The 17,278-nt window shown below is 36.3% G+C and overlaps 1 protein-coding gene across 1 annotated transcript in view; it reads right to left on the bottom strand.

The window, feature by feature from the left end:
• LOC126236605 (RAD50-interacting protein 1) overlaps nt 1–17,278 on the bottom strand; it is a 120,184-nt gene that overhangs the window by 75,926 nt on the left and 26,980 nt on the right. Inside the window, exon 2 of the mRNA XM_049946042.1 lies at nt 2,356–2,597. Within this exon, the coding sequence (XP_049801999.1) occupies nt 2,356–2,597 (242 nt within the window). The remainder of the gene's footprint in view (nt 1–2,355; nt 2,598–17,278) is intronic.

The following is a 17,278-nucleotide window of genomic DNA, read 5'->3' as shown; positions in this document are numbered from 1 at the left end:
CTTCTTTGGGAATCTAAGTGTTCTTAAATTTACAGGCTGATACATATACCAGTACTTCCTGATGGTATTTATGGTTAATAACTAAAGTGAATTTAGTACAAGCTCCAAAATTCACGACTACAATACTGGTACTAGAAGTAAAAATAATTTTCATATAGACTATGCCATCTTCTCTGCAATTCACAATGGAGTTTAATATTTTGATGCAAAGAGAGTGGCCCTCAGATAGGGAACATAAAATTCCAAAACATTCAAAAACAAAGTAAAATAATAACTCACTAGCCAATCCTACAATGTTCCACATAATGGATGAATGAATGTGCAAGACAGGCCATGGGCATAAAAAAAAGGAATTGTGCATTCCTTACATTTAATGAGCCAGCTATAGGTGAAACAAATTGATTCCCAAAGATAAAAGCAAACACTACTGTCAAAAAAGTAGCAACTTTAGGAGTATAGCACACAGTGTTCCAGCACACATGTATTCTAAGTAGTACTAAATAGTGAATGTGAACAGTGTTACCCTGGAAAGATAGCATGCACTGCAGAACAGAAGAGTATAGATGAAAGAGGTAAGATACGATGATGAACTTTGGTAACACTATGGAGAAGCTGCCATTTTGTGTGTGTCCAATGCAAAAATTACTATTTTGCATATAACAATGGTTCCCTGCCATGAGAAGTGTTTCAAAAACACAAAAAGAAGGAATATTTGTCCCATTGATGACAGCATCATGAGAAATGGCACACAAATATGGATATGAATAGGGTGAGGAAGAAAATTCACTATGTCTTCTCCAAAGGAATTATCACAGCATTCGTGCTTAAATAACATAGGGAAGCCATGAAAAATCTAAACATGGAAGGCTGGATAGATATTTCATTCTGAATGCAAATTCCATGACTTAATCACATTGCCACCTCACTCAGTGTTTTAAAAATACAAATACTTATCAAGAATAATGGTCGAAGACATGTATTTACATAAGCAACAAACACAACTGTTATTATTATTGTGAGGATTTTCTCTGTCCCTCTCCTCTTCCCCTTCCTTCCCAAAATCCTGCATTTTTCTCTTTATCGTGCATTTGCACTTAATTTTCTGGACGGTTCCCACAAGTTTCCATTGATGTTATGATGATGCCGACAAGTTTCTATTGGTGCTTAGTGTCCATGTTTTTATAATCTGTTTCAAGATCTATGTGTAACCTGGGATAATACCACCAATATTGCTATTAGAATCAAATCTGTTAACAATATGCTTTTGGGTGGGATATATATTAGCAATAAATGGGACATTTCCTTGGTTCCTCTACATATGCTTGTACATGCAGCTGTACTCAGCGCCAAGTGATCCAATAATCAGAGAAAGATATCTATACACTCATGGTGAAAGACATAATATGGTTTTTATTTGAAGCAAAGACGTGAACTTCTGGGAGCCACGATATAGCAACTTATGCAACAGAAACAAAGCAACCCATCTACCATCTAGATGGGCTAGATGGAAAGGGGGGGGGGGGGGGGGGCAAAGCAAATATGGAAATAGACTCCTCAACGAAAGATGACACCCACTCAAAAACATGTCTCTGAGGTGGCAATGATGACCAAAGGCCACCAGAAAGAAAACTAGATGAAGAAAAAAAAGAGGTGAATGATGGATCTGAAAGTGGTGACAGATGTACACAATAGTTATTATATGATGACAATGATGAAGGCAGCTGAGGATTCTGTGGAAAAAATTATGGCTACATAATGACTTGATCAAACTATTAACCTGAGAAAGTTTCCTCACTGTCATGCATCACCCACATTTTATTCTATGAAATGTTATTGGTGGCAAAACAGAGTAGAAAATTCAACAATATTATGAAAAGGAAAGTTGTTATTCATCATATAGCGGAGATGATTAGTCGCAGATAGGCACAACAAACAGACTGTCACAAATAATCTTTCGGCCAATGAAGCCTTTGTCTAAAATAGACGACACTTACAGACATGCACTCATGCAAATGCAACTCACACACACATATGACTGCAGTCTCTGGCAGCTGAAGCCACACTCTGGCTTCAGCTGCCAGAGCTGCTCGTATGTATACATGTTGTCTATTTTTGATAAAAGCCTCATTGGCCGAAAGCGTATTCATGACAGTCTTTTTGTTGTGCCTACCAGCGACTCAACATCTCTACTATATGGTGAGTGGCAACTTTCCTTTTCATAATATTTTTATGTTCCGTACTGGATTTTCCAGAGAAGAAAATTCCATGCATATGATCTTTAATGTTATTAATCTTAAAAAATCAGTACATGACTAGTTTTGATAACAATATACAGATACCAAACATATTGTTTACCTAATATTTTCTATCTCTCTTACACATATTAGATACGCTTTGCACCTCTCCAGGTAATCAATTTTTTCGATATATTCCTTCAACTCCTTATTTACTGGTTCACTTTTTGATAACTGAAGTGAAACAGTTTTTTTCCAACTTTTGTATTCTGATGTAAGTTCACCGATCTCTCTAGATGCCCCCTCTGCTTCTTTCATAGCAGCACTGACTTTGGTTGGAACTTCACTGCTTGCAAGAGAAAGCTGAGGGCACAGAAAGTAAATTATGTTTAAATACATCTGTATGAAAACTATAACAATGTTTCAGCTGTAATGACACACATATTACAGTCAAAAACATCGGTCATTATTTTCAAGCCTTATAAGAAATGCAGTCTATAATTTTGCCACATGTTTTAATTTTGTTTTACATTGGAAATGAAATAACAGTGGGATTGGACACATTGTATAGCAAATTAGGTACAGTGAATGAAAATATGACCACTTTATGTATGTTTTTAGAATAACCATTTGTTCAACTGTTTTTATAAGGATAAATGTATACCTGATTGCAGGGAACATATGTCTTACCATCTCACAAAACAACTCTTCAATGTATGTGGTCTCCTTTGGAAGCAAAGTAAAAGTGGCTGTAATTTCCTCATTAACTGACAATGATTATTCAAATCATACAAGCAGACAGAATGACCATCCTCTACATAAATTTGCTACTCAACATAGTCTTCAGAGAAACTAATCCACTTGCACCACTTTTGAACCCAGCTCTCAAGCTCTGTTACATTGAAAATAAATCCATAAATACATAAACAAATGAAAATAAAAACAGTCTATCATTGAATGAAAAAAGTAGAATCAGATTCAGGCAGTATGACAGATAGGGGACCCCGGATTTTGGATTAGCAGGTCTAAAGAGACCAAACTGCAAGGTTTCAGCAGTTTTAAAGTGATGGGAAAAGAACAATTATTAAAGTAGATATATTTATAAATTACAATGAAATGAACACCCTTAGCTGCTTACAGGCATTGACATACATCAACAGGGACAGAAGAAAATGTGTGCCCTGACCGGGACTCGAACCTGGGATCTCCTGCTTACATGGCAGATGCTCTATCCATCTGAGCCACCGAGGACACAGAGGATAGCGTGACTGCAGGGATTTATCTTTGGCAAGCCTCCCGCGAAACCCACATTTTCATCTGTCCCCGTTGACGTATGTCAATGCCTGTAAGCAGCTAAGGGTGTTCATTTCATTGTAATTTCATTCTAACGAGATGTATTGGTCACCGATGGTATCTGTTCTTTCGAACATGTCCGAAAGAACAGATAGCATCTTAGTATTTAATATATAGATATATTTATCTTGCAGCAGAAGAAAAAAGAAAGAGGGTGAGGGGAAGATGGAAATGGACCCATATGCAACCTCTCTGTAGTGGGATGCTCATATTCCACATCAGACCAACAGTTATCTCAGTGAACATAAATCACTTGCAGTATGCTCATAACAACTGAATGGACATAAAAGGGGAAAAAACACACAATTATTAAAATCTATGGGAACTATGAAAACACAAAATATTTGGGAAAAGACAAGTGTCTGTCAAGCTGGTCCAGAGGTTGGGGACAACTATAGGCCATCTGTGGCTGAACCCACAACAGGGGACATGGAGGTGGGCATCCCTTCCACCCCTGCCCAGCTGTTGATAAGATAGCAGTAACAACTTCAAATAAGGGTACACAAACCTCTCTCTCAAATAAAATGTCAAATCAGATCTGCTGTTTGGGCATCATTAACCAATACCAGCCAGTGTCCACCACAAGGCAGTGAAATTGAGGCACTCTAACAAGATATGAGCCACTGACAGAGATGGGTCCTTTCAGTTGTTGCTGTAGCTGTGAGTCAGCCAGGTGTGGCCAACAGAAAGTCAACAAAGGGTGGCAAATGGTCTTCCATAGGTTGTAGACAACTTTATTGTCTGTAGTTTATTGAAACAAGCCACAGCATGCCATTCCTTGTTCCAAGCCTCCAAAATCGTAAAACAAAGTGTCACCTATACATCTAGTACTGATATCCTCATCTCCAGTGTTTCCCTCTTGGCAGTCTCCTTGTTAAACAAAACCTGGATACAACTATGCATCTGGAGGAACATCCAGGGATATGGAGATCAGAAGAAAGGTCATGGAGACTTGAAACCAACAGCTTCAGAGAACAGCACTGGTCTATGGTTCACTCAATGAATCACTAAATAATAAGAAATTCTTATGTGCAGAGGATTTAGATGGTCAATTATGCCATAAAAATACTGCAACTCCTTGGTAACGAGTGTTGTTACTGATACTCAGCATGTGCGAAGACTTATCCAGTTTGATCATCTACTTTTCTAAAGTAGATGATCAAACTGGATAAGTCTTCGCACATGCTGAGTATGAAAAGCCTCATTTATACAGTGTGGCAAAAATGTGTGAATGCAGTGCGTCATGAGCCTTTTTTAAATAAAAAGGGCAGCAAGAAGGTACTGATGTCAGGCAGAAGCCATCAGTATAGAGGACACTAGACAAATTAAGTGGTATGTTGTAGACTGGTCCCATCAAAAGCCACAATGGGAGTTATGCAAGAGTCCTCACTTTGAAAGACCAGTAAAAACAACTATTCACAATTACTCAAGTAACTGATGAAATGCCTGTGTGCTTGCTGAAGGACCGTATAGACAATATCAAAGACCCTTTAGTGCACATCATAAATAAATAATTCACCACAGGTTTATTCCCAGAGAAACTAAGGCATACGAAGGTCCTGCCTCTATATAAGAAAGGTGACCCCGAAAATATAGAAAATTATAGGTGTATCTCTTTTTGTCACCATTTTCAAAATTAATAGAAAACATAATGAGAATTAGACTCATGAGATACCTACCAAAGTACAATCTTCTGTATAAATAGCAGTTTGGTTTCAGGGCTTGTAAAAGCACACAGTCAGCTATAGCTCAATTTACAAATATTGTTCTGGTAGCACTAGACAAAGGAGGTCATATAACAGGCATCTTCCTTCACTTTAATAAAGCCTTTGATACAGTGGACCACACAATTCCATTAAATAATATGGATGCTCTAGGTATAAGGGGGGTAGCAAATAATTTAGTTCATTCATAACTGACAACCAGTGTGTAATGGGTACAGGCCTCTCAACGAACTACATTAATATCACAAAACTCCTTTCTCACCTAGAGTACATTAATATTGGAGCCCCACAAGTAAATGTGTTTGGCCCAATACTATTCTTGATGTACATTAAGATTTTCCCTAGAGCGTTGAGCACAGTGAAACAGTACTGTTTGCTGATGACAGTAACATTCCAATCAGTGATGCATCACCAAGTGTACTAAATGACAAAGCTGAAGAAACACATGTGCAGATGAGTAGACACCACAAATTAACCATACATGTAAAAAAACAAAGCCAACAGCATTGGTTTCCACAGAAAAAAAGGAAAAAAAATAGTACTTTATTAGTGAAAGATGAGCACACAGAATGTATATCAAAAACAAAACTTCTAGGGATGCATGATTACACAAAACTACATTGGACTGAATGTATTACTGCCCTTGGGAAGAGAATAGCTTCAGCACACTTTGCGCTTAGAATAATAAGTCCTGTGTTTAGTAGCTCAAGCACCATAACAACTGCTTCTAGGGCACAAATACACTGTATAACAAGCAATTTTTATGCTAGAAAAAGGGCTGTGTGTATTACACCAAAAAGTAGCAAAAGAACTCACTGCACTGAGTTGTTTAAATCTACGGGAATCTTGACTCTCCTATATGAATACATTTTGCAAACAGTGATCCACATAAAGAAAGACATTCTTCGGTACCCAATGAACAGGTCTCTACATGAACATGGAACCACATCCAGCCACAAACTACATCTCAGTAGGAAAAACAAAACAAAAACCCAAAACAGTGTGTTTTATAATGCAATTAAACTGTACAATAAAGACAAAAGTGAAATATATTCCTTCAGGAATACCCTAAAAATTATCTGTTAAAAAAAGTGTTTTCATTCTTTAAAAGATTACATATAATAATATGTAAATTATGTTGACAATTATGCTAATCATTAATTACTGCAATTAAGAGGCATTTTACATGTTCAATAGAATAAGGAAATGTTATGTACAACATGTAAAACAGTAACGCAAAAATGCATGTATTTATTTGTGCGTTAAATTGTAAATGTTTATTTATCTTTGAGTCTGTATTGTATATATTTGTGTGTTGATAGCATCCACACAATTTGTACTGTCTGAGGGTGAATGGATTACTAAGTAAAACTCACATGGTTTTGTCTGCCTCACATGGATTTTTATTTGTTTTCACATGTGCCTGTTGTGCTATCCCAACACTGAGCTGGGTATTTACCCTCCCACCAGATACAGTTAAATACTGTAAGAATGTGGCATGGGGAGGCCATGGATAAATGCTGTAGCAATTTCCTGTGGACTAGATTGGTTCACAGTGCCATGCTGCAGTACACAGCTGCCACTAATGAGTTCCCACTCACTGAAAGGAGCATTATATAGTTCCAGACCATTTGTGGTGAAGGACTGGTTGTAATTCTCCACTGCTGAATGTACAGTCAGAAGATGGGAACATAGCTGTCCAACAGAGTCTAGAATGAAGTGCACCATAAAATGTAATAAGATTAGACATTTACAGGCAAAGTTGGAACACCCATCTGCAATCTTTAACAACTGCAGTTATTTCCTGTGTTTGACAGCAAGTCCCAAGAAAAGAGAAGTCACAATTTTGTTGCGTCGTGGTCATGTCAGGCAGGATGTCAACTTCGTTGTGCGGCAGGAATTAATGTTGAGAGTGGCATTGACAATGTTTCAGTCAACTGTCTTGAAAACCCATCAGGGTTGATACTCTGTTGGGTATTACAGTGGAAGTGACTCAATAAAGAGAAAGTGATCACAAACACAGAGATCAACATGTCCCCTACATTGGACTGAAGGGGCTACAAACTAGAGATCAATTGTTGAATATGTTCCCTGCATTACATGGTTAAAGTGTGTGGGGATCACCATTATTCAGTAAACATAGATAAAAAACTGAGATCACTTCTTAAGTTGCCTTGTTTGGATGTCTTAATATGGGCCAACTTAGGAGTTATGAGTACTGAAATTATCCAGTATGAGTAGCTGCCAGATCGAGGTAACTGTCTCATGGTATTTGGTCTCCCAATCTGGAGGAAAATAGATGGTGCAGAGGCTAAACTCCAAAGTCAACCACACTCACAGCCTGTAATGGGTTGCTGAGCAGTACCCGTTCACTGAAGTCATCACCAAGTAACAACAAACAGACTCTCTGGCGTAAATATTATTTTTAAAACAAGCATAATAATTGCAGAGTGTATGGGGTATGAGTTTCAGGGAAGCAATTTTCCTGAACAACAATAAATACTATTGACTGAGAGATAGTATTGCAATACAAATGAGGTACATTCTGTTGTACACATGACTGCTGGCCAAAGAACAAAAACTATGGCAAAGGTGAGTGCAACAGAGTAAGGAAACTGGATGGCTAAATGCTAAACTTGGAGACGAGGCTCTTGAAACGCTGGCTAAGTTTTGTTAAATCAGAAACAGAATAGATAAAGGAGTAAGATGCAAGAAGGTTTGCACAAGACAAATAAACTGCTGCTAACATCCAAAAATATAACCTGGAGACCATAATGAAAAGCTGCATTTGGAGTCAGTCTGGGACCTTTAATTACTGCATATCTCAAGAGATATACCTTTTGCCTGTAGGTATGCTGTGGGTCTTCCTCAATTCTTCATATTGTTGTGTTTAGTTTGTAACATGGATCATGTTGTTGTTGTTTTGGTCCTCAAACATAAGGTTAATTTGATGCAGTTCTCCATTCCTTCACATAAAATAAGGGAAAGACAATCACTCAATCACAGCAAATCATTGCTTGGAGCACAGTAATACATACCAGAAAACATGGAAGAATATGTTTGGGTGTCTGTGTTCTTGTGTGGGTGAATGTGTGTACCACTGTTGCAAAAATAGCAGTTTTCGGAAGCTAGTGTTAATGCTGTAGTGTGTTACTATGCACCACACATCGATCCGCTACAGGTGTATGGTTGCCCGCCCCTTATCTTACACATTGCTCCATCCACGAATTTCCAGTGATTTAGCTTGCTAACTACTATCTTCAATTCAGAGCAGCTGCTGCACTGCAAATTATCAGTGATCCACCTTACATGCTCATACCTACACCTGTCCCTGCAATTCTTTCCTTTTATTATCCTAAAATTTTCAGCAATGATTCATGTCCTAGCAAGTGCCAAACCATTCTGCCTCTTTGACTCATTACATTCTTAATTACAATTTTTTTTTCTTGTTCATTTGTTGAGTGAAATTTTCATTCGTATTTAGTCAATAAATCTGATCTCCAACAGTCTCCTGTAACATGACCTTTAATTAATTACTTTCTAACTGTCTCATTATCCACATTTAAAAACTGATACAACGCTATTCTCCAAAGCCAGTTTTTCACCATTGTCTCAAGATTATATTTCTGGATGTTAGCAGCAGTTTATTTTTCCTTGTGCAATCCTTGCTACTGCATCTTTCTTGCGTCTTACTTCTTTATCTATTCTATTTCTGAACTAACTAAACTTTGCCAGTTCTTCGCGAGCCTCATATCCAAGTTTAGAATTTAGCCATCCATGTTTCATCTGCTGTACTCAACTTTGCCATTGTTTTTTTTTTTTTTTTATGTGCTTGTTAAAGTCATAATCATCAAGCACCTCCTGACTCATTTCTTGTTCACTTTCACTGACCCCTGCTACATCACCAGTGAACCGAATCACATTGCTTTTCTGTTTGTTGCTCATAGTCTCTTCTACATCAAAATTAAATATCTGCAGTGAAAATGAGGAACCCTACCTTAAACCCATGGTGATTTTGGACTCTTTTTTTATTATTCCATCAAGGCTGAATACTCCAATGTACACTGCATACAAATAATGGATTGGCCTACTCCAAATCCACTTTCAATTTCTTTGCCTTTCCTTCCTTGAATAATGTACACTTGTTTGTTTTTCCACTTGTTTCTACACTCTCTGTGTAGGAATTTTCACTGGTATCCAGTCTTGCTTTCTTACCAAAAACCAATGGAACTTCTCCAGTTTCAGAAATTTTATTCTCAAGCTTCTGTAATTTTCACTCTGCTGTGTCATCTGATGTTCATAAGAGTTCCACTGGTTTTGCAACAATATTCGGCCATTTGTTGCTTCTGGGTTTGAGCAGAGCAGTTTGAAACTGAACTCCCCTAGCACCTTGCATTACCCTCTCATTTTCAAGTGGTCAAATTTAATCTGAGCAATTATAAAGCTTTGATATGCATTGTTTCAAAATCTCATTTTATTTTCTGCTTCCACTACCCAATGATATTTTTCAAATCAAGAACCTATGCTCCCTACCCAAAATGATTGATTATTAGTCTATGTGCAACATCTATGTTACCTTGTTCCAATTTGTTTTCTGCCTTATGACATACACCCATTCTTCTCTAGCTCTTATACACTTCCAATTTATTAAAGTGAAGTATATTGTTTCATTGTCAACATTTTTTTCATTTTCATAGTTTATTAATTTCAAGATCTCACCTGTTATCCCTGACTGCTGGTTTTCTGCCATGATCGAACCGAAATCTTTTACTGCTGCATGAACTACATCATTTTTAAAGGGCATTACATCAGTTTTCCACACCAGTAACAGATTCAGTCAACATCATTGCTTTTGCCATATGGAATTCCAGAGCAGTCTGTGATTCTGGTTCCCACATTATGTCTATTATCCACTTCATAATGATTGACCTCTGATTTTGAGCTCATCTTCTGGTCACATCGCATGACGAATATCGACGTGTTATTCCTTTCTGGAATCGTGGAAATGTCTACTTTTATTTGGTGTATAAATATTACATTTTAGTTGAAAAGGGGGCGGCATACGCAGTAATATTTAAGAGAGAGAGAGAGAGAGAGAGAGAGAGAGTGTGTGTGTGTGTGTTTTTGGACCATTTTTGGCGAGTGTCAAATTTATGGAGTCAAAGAAGTCAGATTAGGAGAAAAATTTCCTTTCCACCGTAGAAAGATACAACCATACTCAACTTACAGACGAACTGCAGTTGCTTTCGAATTAGTCTTGTGTCCTAATAACGGCGGGCGTACATTGCTACAATGGTGATACATAATAATAAGACGAAAAGTATAAATGCAAGCTCTGTTGTTGCCTTTCACAACTATCATGTTTTTATGCACGTAAATCTATAAATAACGCTAATATCGCATCTTTAATTTATTTGCTTTTATACTATGCGCCGAGAGCTCGCGTGTGCATGTTGCCGGACCTCTGAACAGTATTTCCACTTCATTGTTGCAGTGTTTACTTCTCGGCTTCAAGTCAGGTAAGAAACAATCGTGCTCCAATTCGTTGTTGTAAAAAAGTCTATAGTGATCAGGGCGCCTGCTTAAAGGCTGAAAAAGAACAGGGTGCGAGCAGTTCCGTACCACAGCCAGTAAAGAGAACATCTGAATGTCTCTGTATTACTGTAAGTACAGTTAAGCGAATTTCCAGAGAATATAGAGAAACTTCATGTCTTGTATCACCAAATAAGAGTTCTGGCAGGCGACAGACGTTTGTATTGGACGAGTTCACGATGAAGAAAAATCCACTTCTCTGTAGAAAAGCAATTTGCAACAGTGGCAGCCGTTTTAAGTAGCAGGAAACAGAAACGAGTTCTTGCGGGAAATTAGACACTGACGCAACACTGTGTGAGCTATTCGTTACACTAATGAGAATTGGCGTGGTGCTCCGCTCCGTCAAGTGTTCCCCAAAGTGTCTGGAGAAATTCAGTAAGTCATGTAGGCCCACACAAACTTGAAAACAATTATGCTCAAAGAGCCCACTGTTTTGACACAGCAATAGAACCGTTACTGATGTAAGCAGACCACTGCAATAGACAGCAAGAAAACAAAGGTAGGTTTTATTTCAGTCATCATTATTTACTGCAAAATTTATTCAAGCTAATCGACTTTTCCAATTTCTGTTTAAATGTGCTACCGTATACTGATGATTATTTTTTTGTGAGCTGCTTGCACATCGATCACTGTACTGGAATGCGATTACGAAGTTGCTGTTCTCTGCCGATGAACAGGCGCTGATGGCGCATTACAACAGTGGCGTCGAGCTGGTATGACAACCACGCTCCACTACAGCCTCGCTTGTGTTACAGCTACTATACAATTGCTTTAGACAGTAGCTAGCTACAAGACAACGGTCAGCTCAGTCCCAGCGTGTTGCGTTTGACGGTATAGAGATGAAATGAGTGATCAGAAAATAGGGTCAATGCAAATGAAGTGGTCCGATAAAAATTAAGTTGGTTGCTTGACCATTCTTAACTATTTTAATTTTTGTAAATGTGATTACCCTATAATTGAGAAGTTCAAAACATTAAAAAAAAATGCCTTCACCGTTACTGAATGGCGGCCTTGTTCGTTTGTAAGCGCGCAACGATGCTTCAGTTTAGAGACGTTAGCAAAAATATGAATATCTCTGCACTGGGTTAAGTTACAACATCGCAGTTGACATGATTGTTTTTAGAAAAGTGCCCTCTACAACATTGTCTATTACACAAAATACCCTAAATTCAAAAATAACCAGGCAAAATGGTCTCCAAAGTTTGGTATCCAAATTTTCAAAAATCCACTTTTTAGGCCCAAAAATAACAAACAAGGAGTGATTTATGAGAGTCTATTTTTTCCTATAGTTAGATATCATACACTAACTTACAAATGTTTCCTTAATTTTTTATGAATTTTTGAAATTTGCATTTTTGGTAAAGTTTTTGCGGTTAGTTATCTCAGGTGAGACTGAATATAAAAACATGATTTTTGCACAGTTTATACACCTATATGATAGCAACGTACTGTAAAAATTTCAACATTGATATCTGACTGTGAACAACGATATGAATTTTTGCAAAAGAGGAGATAATTCACATTACTCTACAACTGATATTATGGCTGTTGCCTATTCATGTGTGATATTGGCGGGATATAATCAATTATTATTGAAGTAAGGTACTGAATTATACACAAAAAGTGGAAACATAAGTGAAATTAACATTTATATTATTTTGACATACTTAAAATAAATATTTTCAATTAACATCCTTTGAGATGAGACTGTACCCAAACCTGGTGGTGAATGTTAAGAATACTTGTTTCTTCAGACAGCTTCTGTGATATAGAATAAGACCTCCCAGTTGCTGTGGTAAGTTCAAACACTGAAAGTTTCCTTAAAACATTTTTCATTGGTATCCAAACTTTGTGACTAGTAGATTTATTGAATGATGTTCTTGGGCCAGCAGGAGGGTAACAACGTACAAAAACATCATTGTTTTCCAAACTTATTCTTTCAACCTCTGCAAGCCCCCACTGTCCATCATACACACATGCCACTATGTCATTCAACGTTAAAAGAAGATGTAATTTTACTGATACAATGATCCTCATACATTTCGGTTTCTGATGTTACATAGCAATGAACTAAGTTTTCTGCAATGCCAAGGAATTTGTGGAAATGCCTTGTTCCTTTTATTGCTATACAGTTTTCAAATCTGGTCTGAAGTGCTGTTTTCATATGCAGAACCACTTCTTCTTTCTTGATCAGAAAATAGGCAATGCCTTAAATATTATCCTTGCAAAAGACATATCTGTCCTGTACTGTGAGAATTGGTCTGTGGTTGGTCTTTGTAGGCTGGCTTTACTTGCTTCACGTTTTGTTGTACCTTCTACTCCATCACATGCATTTTTACCATGGCAAGATGCAAAAAAAAAAAAAAAAAATGCCATTCAGTCTCCAACCCAAAGTGTACTTTGTGGTTGCACAGATTTGAAAAATTCTTTTTGGTCTTATACTGACTACCACTTCATCTGAAAAGTATATAAGCTTCTCAACCTTTGGAAAATTCTCTTTTATGTAATTTATTACATACTTTTGAAACACATGTACAGCCAAAGTGTTGTGCTCCAAGTAGTCGCTTAGAATGCAAATTGAAGAGCTGCAGACTTCATCTTTCTCATTTTTAGAGTAGAGAATAAATGGGTGGACTCTTGCCTGGTCATTGACCCAGTGGTAACCTTGTATTGCATCCTGAATCACAAATGTAAGATTTTCTGCAAAATCAGCTAGCACTATGCATTCAGTTTCATGAAGTTGTGCTTTTTTGTCCTTCAAACACTTACATGAATTTTAGAAACATAGTGGTGACTTTTGAGTTTTTGTAAGTTATCAATTACAGATTCCAAGTACTCTTCCTGAGATTTAACCACTGTTATCATTTCTGCCCTGTCAGTTGTGACCCACTTTTTGAAGGTAATACTGTCTGGCATTTCCTCATCATATTCGTGAAACAATTCAATAATGGTTTCCTTACCAGAGCACTTATTACACAATCTCATCATGCAGTCATAACTGTTAGTGTGACAGACCATTAAATCTAGTAACTCTTTGTAGTTAAGACCACTGAGTTTTGCAAACACAGTCATCAGTTTGACATTTTGATGATATAAACAAACACATACAGAGTGTGTCCCTGAGGATCCAGCCAAAATACATCACTTAGGGTGGAGGTCACAAAATTTTGACCTTCCAATTTTGCATTCAGGATGAGAATTTTTGAAAGCTACATAAAGAGCCATTTAAATTTGACAGCACTAGTCATTTCTGCTTTGTTACCTTAACTCCATTTATAACAACCCTTTTGCTGTCTTTGCAACCTGGGCACATTCTACTGTTTTCATCATCATCAAAAAACTACTGTATCTTTTTATTTGTTTCTTTACTTGTACGTACTCCTTTCTTCTTTTGTAAAACTGGAAGAATGCCTTGCTCTTTCATTAATTTTCGGGTTAGTTTAACCAAATGATGAGAAACGTTGAATTCATTAACAATTTTTTGCTCCTCTTTTTCCTCTGTAGATGTTGCTGAACATTTAATTTTTAATTTCTCTATTAAGCTCAAATATTCAGTGTCAGATGATGCTGGTGGTAGGTTTCCTCCTCCTTTAGAAATAATGTTTGTATCCGTACTATTAAAGCACGATTCCAAGTATTTTGTAATTTTGTCTGAAATTTGTTGTACCTTATTTTCAATAGCTACTTTTCTTTTTCTGCTGCTTAATTTTATTATTTTCGAAGCAGGATATACATCTTACTTAGAACAAGCAAAATCCAATATGCTAACAGCTTTCTCATTAGGAATATAAATTTCATTAACAAGGTTACATGATTCTGGTTCTGGATTCACAACAAATATTTTTGAGTAACAATTTGGGCACAGGGAATTTCCAGGAATCACATTACGTTTCATTTGGGAAGCTGTTTCACTCTCACATAACAAGGACAAATGTTCAAGTTTTATTTCCCTCAAACCTTGAGTAATAGGCTTCTTATTAACTTTAAGTGGATCACAGAACTTTCTTCCAAAAATGTGGTTGTACTTCAGAATATATTTTTTCTCATGATACTCACACACTGGTGTTACAGAAGAACTTACTCAAAATTTAAACAGAGTTTGTCTAATTTATCAAGTTTTTTGAAACTGAACCATAAACTGTCTTGTGACACACTCCACTTGCTATCTGTCCAACAGAGCACTGTTCATCCATGTTATTGCATTCCAGTTAATCCCTCAAAATTAATTACAAATTGCACATAGAACAAAGAACATAACACATTCTACACTCTTAACAGAGGTTTCAGAACAGACTGACTACAACAATGCCACACCCAGCAATAATGTACTTCTACAATTCCACACCCAGCAATAATGTACTTCTTTATTGACAATAAACCTAAACGTAGATGAGCATTTTTATTACCATAGAACAAAAGCGAAAGCTCCTATTGTTTAATATTGTGTTATTAAAAAACTACTGTATCTTTTTATTTGTTTCTTTACTTGTACGTACTCCTTTCTTCTTTTGTAAAACTGGAAGAATGCCTTGCTCTTTCATTAATTTTCGGGTTACTTGTACGTACTCCTTTCTTCTTTTGTAAAACTGGAAGAATGCCTTGCTCTTTCATTAATTTTCGGGTTAGTTTAACCAAATGATGAGAAACGTTGAATTCATTAACAATTTTTTTCTCCTCTTTTTCCTCTGTAGATGTTGCTGAACATTTAATTTTTAATTTCTCTATTAAGCTCAAATATTCAGTGTCAGATGATGCTGGTGGTAGGTTTCCTCCTCCTTTAGAAATAATGTTTGTATCCGTACTATTAAAGCACGATTCCAAGTATTTTGTAATTTTGTCTGAAATTTGTTGTACCTTATTTTCAATAGCTACTTTTCTTTTTCTGCTGCTTAATTTTATTATTTTCGAAGCAGGATATACATCTTACTTAGAACAAGCAAAATCCAATATGCTAACAGCTTTCTCATTAGGAATATAAATTTCATTAACAAGGTTACATGATTCTGGTTCTGGATTCACAACAAATATTTTTGAGTAACAATTTGGGCACAGGGAATTTCCAGGAATCACATTACGTTTCATTTGGGAAGCTGTTTCACTCTCACATAACAAGGACAAATGTTCAAGTTTTATTTCCCTCAAACCTTGAGTAATAGGCTTCTTATTAACTTTAAGTGGATCACAGAACTTTCTTCCAAAAATGTGGTTGTACTTCAGAATATATTTTTTCTCATGATACTCACACACTGGTGTTACAGAAGAACTTACTCAAAATTTAAACAGAGTTTGTCTAATTTATCAAGTTTTTTGAAACTGAACCATAAACTGTCTTGTGACACACTCCACTTGCTATCTGTCCAACAGAGCACTGTTCATCCATGTTATTGCATTCCAGTTAATCCCTCAAAATTAATTACAAATTGCACATAGAACAAAGAACATAACACATTCTACACTCTTAACAGAGGTTTCAGAACAGACTGACTACAACAATGCCACACCCAGCAATAATGTACTTCTACAATTCCACACCCAGCAATAATGTACTTCTTTATTGACAATAAACCTAAACGTAGATGAGCATTTTTATTACCATAGAACAAAAGCGAAAGCTCCTATTGTTTAATATTGTGTTATTAAAAATAAATAAACTAAATGAATATTGGGTGATAGTGTTAACTAAATATATGTCACAATTAAATTTTATCACAATGAAACAATAAACCATTTAAATAGGCAACAGCCATAAGATCAGTTGTCGAGTAATGTGAATTATTTCCTCATTTTCAAAAATTCATATCTTTGTTCACAGTCAGATTTCAATGTTGAAATTTTTACAGTGCGTTGCTATCATATAGGTGTACAAACTGTACAAAAATCATATTTTTATATTCAGTCCCACCTGAGATAACTAACCCCAATCTTCACAAAAAACGAAAATTTTCAAATTTCAAAAATACATAAAAAATTAAGGAAACATTTATAAGTGTTCTTGCTCTATGTGAGGCTAGTAGTGTATGATATCTAACTATAGGAAAAAAATAGACTCTCATAAATCACTCTTTGTTTGTTATTTTTGGGTCTAAAAAGTTGATTTTTGAAAATTTGGATACCAAACTTTGGAGGTAATTTTGCCTGGTTATTTTTGTATTTAGGGTATTTTGTGTAACAGACAATGTTGCAGAGGACACTTTTCTAAAAACAATCATGTCAATTGCAATGTTGTAACTTCAACCCGGTGCAGAGATATTCAAATTTTCGATAATGTCTCCAGACTGAAAAATCATCGCACACCTACAAATAAAAATGGCTGCAAGATAAATTATTTTAAAAAACTGTCTTGAACTTCTCAAATATAAGGCAATCACATATAAA

The sequence above is a fragment of the Schistocerca nitens genome, chromosome 2, assembly GCF_023898315.1.
Source record: "Schistocerca nitens isolate TAMUIC-IGC-003100 chromosome 2, iqSchNite1.1, whole genome shotgun sequence".
Lineage (NCBI taxonomy): Eukaryota > Metazoa > Arthropoda > Insecta > Orthoptera > Acrididae > Schistocerca > Schistocerca nitens.
Note: the sequence above shows the minus strand (reverse complement) of the source record. Positions and strands in the feature narration are given on the sequence as shown.